Source organism: Poecilia reticulata, linkage group LG16 (assembly GCF_000633615.1).
Source record: "Poecilia reticulata strain Guanapo linkage group LG16, Guppy_female_1.0+MT, whole genome shotgun sequence".
Taxonomy (NCBI): domain Eukaryota; kingdom Metazoa; phylum Chordata; class Actinopteri; order Cyprinodontiformes; family Poeciliidae; genus Poecilia; species Poecilia reticulata.
The window spans coordinates 14,209,730-14,222,575 of NC_024346.1; the positions used below are offsets into that span (position 1 = coordinate 14,209,730).

Consider the following 12,846-nt stretch of genomic DNA (forward strand, 5'->3'; position numbering starts at 1 on the left):
AAAAAGGCTAATCAGAGATTTCTTTGTTTAATCTTGGCAATTACAGCTGCACACATACCCAAACTCTCCCGCATACACATGGAAGCAGTTAGGCCAAGCTGGAGGTTCACTCTGAACTGCCAATCCATGCCAGTCGATTTCCCCCGGCCTATCAACTGTTTCCATGAGGCCATTGACCTCTTTATGGGGGTGAGGAGRCAAGAGCAGAKGGGGGCGGCAGCTAGTTGGAGTAGGAGACTGGAGTTAGCTTTAGCTGCAAGGGAACAAACAAATAAGCCAAAAGCCTATTAAGCTTTGCTGAATGTGTGTGCAGGGATGTGGGAGAAATTCGCAGCTTGTTATTTGGGATACCTCGTTTATCATCTTTACAACGTAAACAGACTCTGGAAAGCCTTGCGCAGAAATTTAGAGGGATGTGGCTGTTCAATATCATTAAAAATGTCTGAATAGAAGGTCATCGACTCCCTGCAGCAGCCGAGTCCAAGGAAAACCACGATAAGCTTATTGCACTAAAACAATGTTACAGGAGTATGTTTCCTTTTTGCAGCAAAAACAAAGAACAGCGTGTAAGGCATGTTGTGTGAAGCAATGAACAAAAAAAAAAAAAGAACGCTGCTTGTGTTTTCCTTTAGCTATTGGCCATAATCTTATTTTAGCAGCTATGTAATGCTTGTTAAATTATATAATTGGCTCTTGTCGACCTGGTATGAATGCACTGGCTGTCTTAGAGTGAAAGTAGAAGGAGGTGCTTTAGTTAGGCAGGACAAGCAGGAGAMGAAAGTTAGGAGAGAAGAAAAAGGGACAAAATTACGGGTATATGAATGAATGGCGGGAATATAGCTCATTTGCTCAGAGAGAAATAGGCCTGACTAGACATATTGTCATGTTCTTAACACCCTCAGCAAGGAGGAGCCACTCCCTTTCTCACCAACCCATGATCTGACTTCCTTGTACATGCAGTCAGCTGTGCAACAGTATCTCCAGTATCTCGSCCTGTACGCGCTGCTGGTGTGTTTGCCGACTGTCAGGGCAGCGACAAGATCTCCAGAATAACTTTGCTCCCTGTAAAAAGCTGCGGCCTTTGTTCTTTTACCCCTTCTATGACACTGAAGTAACAGACAGACGTTATCTTGAAATTTCTTATCTGTGGGAAAAAAATTAAGGCTTATCTTTAACAGTTTATGGAATAAATTAGGACACTTGTGTTTTCTTTAAGCCTAATTTGTTTTGGAGCAGTTATCTCTAAAGCGATGATGCATAAAGAGCTGAGTGCCTTTGTGAAGTTTATGCATATTTTCAGGAAATTTAGCCTATACTGACTGATGCAGCAGAGGTTTAGTCTAGAGACAAACAACAAACCTCCAGGACATTTCCCACAATTCACCTCCCTGTGTCTGTTATTAGATTGTCTTGTAAACGCCCACATCTTAGGATCAGTCCTGTTATTCTGTTGTCATCACAAAGCTTATGTTTGAGATTAAAGAACAAAGTTAGTCAGAAATGGTTTCATTACCTTTAACGTCTTGATTAACTAAACAAAAGGCTACTTTTCTTTTTCCAGAAATGTCCAAGTTCAAGTTTTAGAGTTTTAGTTTCCTTTCAGGTTCTGTTTTAACTCCCAAGTGTGAGGGTCACTGAGTACAGGCAACTCCTGACCTCTGTTGTTTTATGTCAACTTTGGTGTATTACTGCTTGCGTAACGAGTTAGGAGTCATGTGACACCTGTCAACTGTATTATTTTGCAAAGGGGTAGGAATATTTACGCATTCAGTACTAGAACCCTAATTAGACTTTGTAAAATACTTTGTCAGCGAGTGAAACTTATGTTAAAAACTATTTATGTCCACGTATGTGTGAAATAAGCAAATGTGTCAGTGTGGGGAAAGAAAAAACAAAAGTATGATATGAAAGTTCTGTTCTGTGGTTGTCCGCAGGGGCCACAAGGTCAACACGGTAGCCAGCAATAATGCTGATGCGCACAGCCTCGATGTATTAAAAGTTAGTTGTTTCAGCTGTCTGCTACACATGCATTAGATTAAGATCTTGCATAAGTCCATAGTTGAACTGAAGTCACTGATCACATCAGACATCCTTAACAATTTTGATGAGATATAAGTCACATACCCTGATTTAGGATTGTGAAAGTGTTCTACTTTTGTGATGTGTCATTCAGAGTATTTACCTCAATGCCTTTCATTCATTTTCAGGTCCTTCACTTTTCACACATCCACCCATCCGGTTCAAGGAATATTACTATCCTCCAGCCAACTAGCATCTTGAAATTAGCCTTTTGCACCTGTGGACACTTTCTACTCCCAATGTCTTGCCAAAATACTTGCATCCTTTGAACTTTTTTTTTTTTTTTTACATTTTGTAAGATTTGTGCATCATGTAAAGTGAAAAGACACTGGTTTTCAACTGTTTGTGAAAATAAGGGACTCTGCTTTAGGCTTCTCCATAAAGGCCAGGTTTTTTAATAAGGACTTCTTTCACTGTGGGTCTTTGCAGCTCCTCCAGAGTTACCACGGACTTCCTCACTGCTTCTCTGAGTAATGCTCTCCTTCCCCATCTTGCCAGCCATATCTTGTGTCATATGTCCATTTCTCTTTCCATGAGATGTTCAGAGTTTGAAGTATTRTTGTATTATCAAACCACAGTTTTAAGATGTTTAAAACATTCTTTTTTTTCCTGCCATTTCYCAATTATGCTCTACTTATTGTTGCCTCATCGTATAAAATAACATGAGAGTTTCTTTCCCTCAAGGCACACTATATATTTATTTATGTTGCAAGCTAAGGATACTTGTTCTATATAGATTCATACACAGGAGACATGCTCTCTAGTCAGAGAGGTGTTTTGGGCGTGCGAACTCAGAGCTCTGCCAGCTGCGGTTGGAGCTGCTTGGTCAAGGTTGGACAAGCCGAGGGTGTGTGCTCCGTTATGCKTTGCTGACTTTTGGAAACAGATGTGTAATTAGCAAGCTCTGATGTGTGGGACCTAACAGTTTCTGGATACTTAACTTCTTCCTGTGCTTGCCAAAATGTCTTGCGTAGACTTGGATCTTTCCGTTGCCTGTTCCTTAAAGTGTTTCCTCTGCTGCTGCTTTGTTTCTTATTTCAGAGTGAACCATTTTCCTCTTTTTCCTTCCTACGTCTCCTCCATATCTCATATTACCGTCCCTCCTTTCATTTTGTTTGTAAATTAATTTTTTGATGATCAATTATGCCATCATAAAACATCTGAAAAGTTATGCTAGTTATGTACGTTTCCAAAATAATCGCACAACGTGTAAGACTAAATAAACTGCAGGTTTCACTGAACTTCTCATTGTTGCTGCTAGAACCATCTTCTGTGTTTATTTTCTTTTGAAACATTAAATAAGCTCCATTTGGCTCCACTAAGCAGCTTTCCCGTAACGTACAGCTTTCGTCCAGTGAAACATCCCAGGTTATTCTGATCTTTAATTCAGTTTCTTTGTCAGATGTCTGGTTTATTCCTTCAAACAGTCAATCAGCAAATGTGAAGCAGAGTAATTTTTGGAGAGTAGTAGCTTGCTACCAACATCCCGTCCATGCACAACATTGTTGGTCATTGCTGGGGTTGAGACGTGATCATTGCCATCTGCCGATGCGGAGGAGGCGTTTACCGGAGCACCTTTGATTACACTGTGACCTAAAGCTATTACAGGCCTCGCTCCTTCAGTTGATCCTCTGCGGAGGTGAAGCGGCAGTCTTGAAGGTTTTGTTTGCTTATCTTCTGCCTGTCAGTTTATTGATGGAATCTGAAGTGTTAGGATTACGTGTGGCGCAGGTGTATTGATGTGCATCAGCAAGTCTTTTCCTCAGAAATTGCATTGCTAAGAAACACCTCGGCAAACACGTTTTGAAAAGAGCAAGCTTGAAACAGAAACAAAATATTCCCATCTTGCTAATTGAAAATGATTCGTGTTCATAAGATTTCAAATATTATGCTTGAATCATCAAAAAAAGTCAGATTAACTAACATCAGTATTCCAGCATCTTTGTTTATCCATCCTTTCATTTAGGTTAGACCGTCTTACTGGAGCTTCATTCTTTTTGAAAATTGAATCATTTCAGTTTTGCTCAGGTAAACCTGAAATGAAACTGATGGCAGTTTTTGTCATGCTTCTTACAGAAACACTTGTGGCCTCCATGTTTAACAAAACGTCTCGCTCTCTTTCTTGATTCTTTCTTTGTGTCTCGCCTTCTCTCACTCTCTTCTCATGTGATTGGTTATACAGGAAATGGCTCTGATAGCTTCCTGAGGAAATTACACCCACTTCCTGTCTGTATGGCTCTTTATTTGCCAGAGCTTTTTTTTTCTTTTTTAGTCTGTGTTGAGGCGCCCAACGGCCTCAACACAGCTGCTGGAGGGGTGGGTTAGCAGCAGCATCAGCAGCAGCTCTGGTAGGAATCCCCTGGTCACAGTTAATGAGGGTCTCTGGCCTGATGAATGAGGCAGATAAGCAGCAGCCACAGTACAAGCTGTCCGAGCTGCAGCCATCAACTGCCGCTCTATTTTTAGATGCTGCACTTAGAGCTSAATTCAGTCACAACTTCAAACACATCTCTGCATCTCAGAAACTGAAAGATGTGCTAATGAGAACATGTTTTGTTTAGGTTATTGTGTTGCTACCAAACAAAGGAAAGCACAAAGTAGAACACATGGGAACATATAAGAGATCTTCTAATAACTGCGTCAAAATTCATATTAATATTAAAACAAGCATAGGGTTCGACGAGGAATTTAAAAGCAGGTATTCCCGGTAATGCAAGGCAATGCAATTCCTTTACTAGCCGTAACATGCTGCCTAATAGCCCGAAAAGCCCCTGAGCTACAGTAAATTAAGAGGATAAGTGTAATTCTTCAGCTAGGGTGTGTCACAATCCCTGATAATCATATCAGCCTGGGATAATTAGGCCTGTTTGTTATTTTTAATGGAATCAGAAACTGTTAGACCTGCTCAGTTGGGCTGCAAGTTGTCTTGCAACAAAGGTCAAAAGGGTCAATACTTACTCAATCTGCCAGAGTTTGAGTCATAACCCTACGTCTGACTCAAACTTTAGTAAACGTTGGCCATTAGGACAAAAAAAAGGAGAAGTGAGCAGGTCATACGCTTACAGATCCAAGAGCAGAACTGAATGATCGATTTTTACCCTGATCTTCTGTTGTCATTCATGCACAGCTTGCAACATATCTATGACTTCAGTCATCTGCTGCAAACTAAGGGTGCATCASATGACTAATGCAGGTGTTTAGTTGGRTGCAACTAAGCACCTGCATTCAATTCAAAGCTGAGTGGTTTGCAGGTTTTGGGTGGTTTAGGGTAGTGCATGCATTATCAGTGCAATTGCAAAGGTTTGCATAAATACAGTCTGCTGTTTGATTATCTATTGACCTTTGCATGCCAGCAACATACCTATCAGCTGAGTGAAGGTCCATYCAGCAGGACTGGCATGCACATTTTGAATGTGGTGCACTTAATATAATATTTCATGAAATGTTGCACCCGCCATCATATTGTTATTGCAATGATTGCTGCAATTTGATTGTGCTGCTCTAATTGCAATAGTTATGAATAACAAGAGTTTCATAATATTCCTAAAATTGTGCATCCTAATTAAAACAAAAAAAAAAACCCTTTTAGAGCTTATCATCTTGCACTGTAATCGCACGACTGAAACTTTTTTTTATCTTAGYTTTTGCATACTTTATTATTAGTGCTGCACTGAGGCTGTGAACAGGGTTCAGTTTTGCTGCTGGCAGGTCATTTTATGAGAACTTGCGGTATCCTTTTAGGTTAGGTTGTGTTGTTGCACAGTCGTGTCCTGATACTGGTATTTGGTGCTAGCAACAGTTTGTCACTCGCCTGTCTCACAGTCACTGTTATGCAGTTACATCTTGACTGAGAGCTATTAGCCTCTACTACTACTGAGGTATGGGTGCTGCAGAGGCCCACCTTTGGGTGAGGGGCACGGTTTGGCCCCTAATCCTGTCCAGATCAAAAGGGTTTCACCTTAGCGTCCGATTGTTTTCACAGTTCCACAGTGGCTAAGGGATTTATGTAAGAGTTGATGTAAGAGTTGGTGGGTTATCATTAGCCTGYGCTGACCCWGTTGGAAATATTTAATACTAAACTCTGCTGCCATTCAGTCTAAATAAAGAGGCAGCTGCTTATTTTAGCTTGCCTTCATACTGTATTAGAYCTCAGCTTGTTCAGCAATGGAGAAGGAATGTTCTTATAAAGACCAGTTGTCACACACACCCACCGGTACACCGGCAGCCTCCACACACACACACATACACAGACGTACGAGCGTAGTCTTAGCTCAAATACACACAAAGGCAAACACGCTTGATGGCTATCATTACATTGATGCCACCTGACACTTAGTTAGTAGTGGAATGTGATGGGAGGGAGGAGCAGGGGTCAGCTGCCGACTCTCAGGAACACCACAGTTGATCTCTGCACTTCTGGGACTGAATACTGCGTGCACGCTGCATGAGCCAGGAGGAGYCCCAACCGTGGAGAGCTGATGCYAACTTTGATGTAATTGTGAGRGGATGGGGAAAAAAAGTCTGCTCAGTGTTGAAACTCACACTGTCTCCATCTGTTGTCCGAACCGTGCCATATGCTGGAATGCACCACACGGTCCAGTTTAGTTAGAGCAGGAGCTGCTACTCTGTAGAARGGAACTGACCTTCTTCGCTTCCCTTTGAGTAGCCACAATCAGCTTCCTGCCTGCTCTAATTTCCCTCTAAGAATACCTAAATGTATTACAGATTCACTGAAATAAACCRAGACGCAGCAATAATAAGGGGCTGGCTTCAGAATCTCYTATAATGAGGGGACTGAAATGCTGAGACATGCTGCATGGAAACAGCAGCATGCTTTCCTCCATGTTATCTCAGCTTTTCCATTATACTTAGAATTCAGGAATAACTGAAACTGAAATGCTTCACCAATCTTTATCCCACTGAGAGCTGTAATGCTTGGTCAGTTTATTCACTTATCAATGATCCATGTTAATTTTTTTATTTTATTTTACTTGGATCAGCCGATTTWAGAGGGAAGTTGCCCCCATACATTCTTTAAAAACATTTGCGGTAGGTTTTTGCTAGAAAAATTCATACCTAGTCATTTTACAAGTATTTCTAAACGTTTTAAGGGTAGTTTTTTTTTTCTACACACCATGTGTGTATACTACATGCTACATGTTTCTGTTGATAATGTATTTGGCTTTTTTATTATATATTTTTTAAAGGAAAGCTCAAAAGGATGAAACTGAGCACCTTTGCTGTACCCCATTCAGCCTTAATAATATTTGATGGTCTTGCTTTCTCTCGCTCTGTTGCAGCCTGAATGAACTGTAGATATGTTGACAAAACTCCAGTTTTCTTTACAAGCTCACTAATAACAAAATAGCTAGGTTTTGTTCTCTATCACCCATTAACAATAATTACCACTGAAGACACCTGGTGGGTCTTTTTACTTTCATGAAGAAGATGGGATTTTTCAGATTCCACAAATCCAGGTAGATCAGGCTTCAAAATCGACAACAACAAACAAACAATTAATTGATTTCTCTAAACATCCCCAACAAAAACACTAACTAGATGTTCAAAAAAATACATATTTATTTTTGCAACTACACTGATCTAWAAATAACGAATGCTAGTAACTTATCTGTATTTTATAATTTCTGAAGAGTTTTTGCATTGCTTTATTAGAATAAAATTAAATTCACTGAAAAAATGCAACAGGTCGCCAAATATTTTTTCTTTTTTTGAAGAACATAGAACGTAGTTATTTTGACTTGAATTAAACATATAGGGTGTCATGTGAACAAAAATTCCTATCCTGGACTGAAATAACTTAAACTGTCTGAAGGTTTTCTGGTTKATACATCTGTTATTAAAACTTCACTTCATCTTTTAAAGGAGTTTTAAAGAAAATCATTTTACCTTTCAAGCAGGAAGAAGCCATATTTTGAAGWAGTGTCTTTACTTCAGTGTTGTTGTGTTTGTGTATGTCTCTGCAGATGTGCAGCTTTTGCTGCCACAAGCCTGTGACTCTCTCTGTTTAGCTAACCCCTCCTCCGCAGCTGGCCTTTGTCAGCATGCAGCCCACTGTATACGGTCATAAATGAACCCATTTTCTCTCTCTGTCTCCCWGTTCCACTTTGTCTCCCATGCCACCAGTTCTGTTGAAGTCATGCACAAGAAGACCTCTGCTTGGCCCCAAAGCATTTATCAGAGCTACCACATCRCTATACAAATACACTTGATCAAAGTCACATATCCAGTCTTGCAGGAGCACCCTTTCAGGTTTCCCCAGAAATCAAGTGATTTATTTATTTTTGTTGTTGTTCGCTCGTAATCAGCCGAAGTAACTGCAAATTCACTTGTATAATTAGACTTGTGCATTCATCGAAAAGTGGATTTTTTTTTTCTTTTAGGGGCTTCACATTTTCTTAATGCGTTTTGTTTTTGAGGAAAAGTGGCAGTTATATTTTTCTATTTCTTTTTAATTATTTAATTCAGTTCAATTATCTTTAACTATACTGCCCTAATTCACAACATACCATCTCAAAGTACTGTACAAAAAAGTAATTTTAGTTCAATCAATACATACTTTACAATTGATCCTAGTCATCAAACTGTGCATCAAGTTCAGCTCATTATTCAAATTAATTTGTAAGGCTTTCTGTAAAGAGACCCAGCAAATTGCATCAAATCAGTAATTTGTAGCATTAGCTTCTCCTGGACAAGCACAAAGTGACGGCAGACAATTGCTTCCTTTGTGGTTTTGACGATCTCTCATATTGAGCATGCATGTAGTGACAGTGGAGAGGAAAAAACCCCTCCAGCACAACCAGGCCATCTGCCGCCACCGAGAAGACCTAATAGTTATTGAAGAACCAATGTAGAAGTACTTTTTAGTACTCTTACTTTATTTTACTTTACTGAAAAGTAAAAAAAAAGTGTAGTTTTTGTCATTGTTATCTTAGCCATTGTCCTTCTCCAGGAGGATTTCAGAGTCAAACAGAATGCCACTATTCATTTCATTTGAACAATTGATTTCAATGTTTTTGTAATGCAGGGTGAGAATTAATACCCTTTATTTTATGATTAGGAACTCTGCTTAAAGTGCTGCAAAGAAATGTATATGCCAATCAGGCATAATAATGTTCCTGTTAGTGTGTGTATCCCCTGCTGGTGCTAAAATAGAACTTGATGAACTGCCTTTACCAGATCCTTGAAACTGTGTTGTGGTACTTGGCATTAAAATGTTAGCATCAGATCCTTTAAGTCCAGTATGTTGTGAGATGGAGTCTCTTTGGATTTGTCTTATTTTTCCAGGAGACCCAAAAGATACTTAATTTTATTGAGATCTGGAGTATTTGGATGTCAAATGAGCACCTTTCACTTGTGCTTCTCTGATCATTCTTCAACCATTTTTGCATTTTAGCAGGAAACTGTATGCTGCTGAAATAAGACGCAAGCAATGGGGAATACTGTCTTTATTAAATTGGGTACTTGGTGGCCAACAGTGCTTAGGTAATGGGACTTTGTCAAAGTAAGATCCACATGGATCTAAGCAAAACATTACCCAAAGTATTGTTCTGCCAAAGCTAGCTTGGCCTTTTCCCTTACTACATCCTGGTGCCACATGTTCTAGAGGAAAGTGTTCATGTTTCATTGGACCAGACCGCCTTCTTCCATTGCTCTGTTCTCCGTTTCTGATGCTGACATACCCATTTTGGCTCTTTCAAAAGTCTACAGGATTCAGAATGGAAACCCTAACAAATCTGTGTTAATGCAGTCCCTTGTGCAACAAACTGTAATGCAATGTTTGCTTTATTGGGACACCTTTCGATCAGAACCACCCATAACTTTTTTGGCAATTTGAGCTACAGAAGTTCAGTTGTTGAATCGGACCGCATGGGCTTCCCTTCATTTCTTACAGGCATAAGACTTTATTGCCCCTGACCACATCACTGTTTCCCTACTGCTCCTTACTTGAAACGCTTTTCATGAATCTGGAGTACTGCAGACTGAGAACACCACATAAGGTCTCACTTTTTGTCGATGTCCTCACTCAGTCATCAAGCCCTTAAAATTGGATCCTTTCGAGCGAACGTAAATCCTCATGCTGGCCCATATTCCCTGCTTTTACTGCTTTTAACTTTTGGGGATAAAATATTCACTTGCTCGTTAATCCAGCTCAGCCACTAAAAGTTACAAAAACAGTTAATTCATCTTAATTGCTCATCTTTCAGGGGTCATATTGTTATCCCTATTGTTATGTAGTGCTTCTAGTCATCCAGATATGTATTGTCGTTTACCTGGTATATTATATTAACTTCCTCAATCCTGAACAGAAAGGTTCTCTCATTTTCATCCCAGCTGCTGCAGCGTTCGTGACTCCCTGCAAGAAGTTCCAGTTTTATTCATTAGCCTGCAGGACAGGTTACCTAATGTCTTAAATTAGCCCCAGTCCCTTCAAAAGGAAGCACCATCTTGTTAGTTTTAAGAGTGTGCATCAGTGACCGAGCCTATAAAGCTGAAATGCATCTATGGTTAATGCTACGGTAGTTGAGAGATGCAAGCTGACTGATGAAAAGTTATGGCCTTTTATTGTGTTCTTCTGTATGCATCTGCATATGCCATGTGGTGTGTGTGTGTGTGCGTGTGTATTTAGAAACCCTGAAAGGCAAACATGTTCTTTATTACAATTTCAATTAGAGTAATCATTTCTAAGTTTGTTTGTTAGTTATTAACTACAGGGGCTGCATGAAAATGAGCAAATCAGGTTATTTTTAGGTAAAAGATTTTCCACTTGTGCATTTTTATTATTATTTTTAGCTGCCTTCACATGTTGCATATGATGTAACTTGTTTTGAAAATGGATCTGCAAAAAAAAAACAATTCTAATTTTGCAAGATCACTTGCAGAATTTAAAGAAGTTAAGGGAGAGTTAATTTTGAGATTTTTCTAAAAGGGATTCACTCACGTGTTATTTAACATTTGGGTTTGAGGATCTTTGTGTACATATCACATTTCAGCCTAAAGTCCACCGCTCTTCTGTGATGACTATCAAGCGCTGGCCAAAAGCTCTGACAGAGCCTGATATTGTACGACAGCAAGGCAACACTCTGAACCACGCAGGACAACGACTAGACGTTGCTGTTGTACATGAACGTCTTTGATTTTAGGCTCTATTGTTAAGCCCTCCAGATGGAACAGAGTTTGGGAAAGACACCATAATGCTTCCCAGCCTGTCCCTAATGTCTTTATGGACAGCACTGTCCTTTTTGATAAGGCTACAGAAGTTGGTTAAATTCTCCACCAACTCAAGTGGTGCTCCTTTCATCTGTATTCTGTTGAGGGGGGATTTATGCACATCTCTTGAGTTTTGGAGCTGTTGATGTTAAGTCTGACCTGTCTGGCGTGTTTGTTGATTCTGTCAGTTTCGGATTGTATGCTACAGTGACTTGTTTGTGGAAGAGCAAGGTCATCTGCAAAGTCTTTGTCTTCCAACTGAGAGGACAAAGTCCACTGAATGCCTCTGGGTTTGCTTGCTGTTGTGTTTGTTGTGGTTCAGTCTATTGTAAGTTGGAAGAGTCCCCCCGTCTCACTTCAGACTGTACATAAGAACACTGTCCTCACATTTTTCATATCAGATTTTAGTGATGGCAATTATAATTATTACTGGTTCTTCAAAAGATAGGTTTTGAACTGGCTTAGACAAACTCTGGGCTCACATCCAATTGAGATGCTGCTTATGCTAGAAAGCCTTCCCCCCAGCCCCTTCAGTGAGGCTAAAATAAATCAATTTTGCAAAAAGAGTGGACTATATTTTCTCTACAGTGACAGCAGTTGCTCCCAAATGGTTGCCACAACCACTTAGTAGGTTTAGGGACGCACACGTTTTCTCTTAGCGCCACGTTGGTAAGGACAGCATGTGTTGTAATTGAGAACTGCATTTGTATTTACTCTGGCTACCTATGATGGTGAAATTTGTTTGATCTGAAAGACTTAAAGCATGACAGCCAAAGCTAAAATTGGTAAGAAGCAAAAGCCTTTTCTTGGCACTGTACACATCACACCTCCGTCCTTCTTTTTCAGCATCCCCAAGTTCTTACACTGTGCCCACTGTTGTCACCCAGCGTTGTTGTACAACTGTACAGCGTTGTACAGTTTACCTTTTTGATGTGTGTTTGGGTGTTCCCTGCTGGCGGCTCTGGGTCTGTGGCCTTCAGAGGACTGAATACAGGAGCTTTATTTTCAGATTAACTCAGTGCCATTTTTAGATCCTTGCTGTTACGTCATGACATCTACAGGAGAACTGTTTGCTGTTGCCCGAGTCAAAACGTTTGCTCCTGAGCTCAGCAAATAACCTAACTGTAACAGCATATAAGCTACAGGTATCTTTACAGTTTGATCATGTTGAATGTTTTGTGTTTTAGCAAATGGTACTGAAATCGATGGGTCTTTTTGCTAATCTGACAAATTGAATCCTGATACATTTTTTTGATTTTACACTTGGAAAGTTCCCTGCGTTCTGTCTCTTATCTGGTTTACTATTTACCTCTGCTTAGCAATGATCTATTGAATCAAAAGATTAAGATGTGTAATAAAGATCCAAATATTTACTAAGCATTTTTGTTGTCTCCCCTTTTCTTCTTCTGTCTCTCCATAGCAGGGTTTGTTTGGAGCTCAGCGCTCTAAGCCAGCCATGAGCATCATCGGGGCTGAAGATGAGGACTTCGAGAATGATTTAGCAGATGTGAGTAAAGTGCAAGAGAAACTGTTGAATCT

The 12,846-nt window shown here is 39.9% G+C and overlaps 1 protein-coding gene across 6 annotated transcripts in view; it reads left to right on the plus strand.

Moving 5' to 3' along the window:
- The window catches only part of arhgef1 (Rho guanine nucleotide exchange factor (GEF) 1), a 55,669-nt gene that overhangs the window by 17,981 nt on the left and 24,842 nt on the right, over positions 1-12,846 (plus strand). For 5 of the 6 annotated variants that reach the window (XM_008431270.2, XM_008431273.2, XM_008431274.2 and 2 more), the window contains exon 2: positions 12,728-12,814. In XM_008431270.2, coding sequence (XP_008429492.1) covers positions 12,764-12,814 — 51 coding nt within the window. In that variant the 5' untranslated portion in view covers positions 12,728-12,763. The remainder of the gene's footprint in view (positions 1-12,727; positions 12,815-12,846) is intronic. The other variant, XM_008431271.2, reaches the window with a different exon arrangement.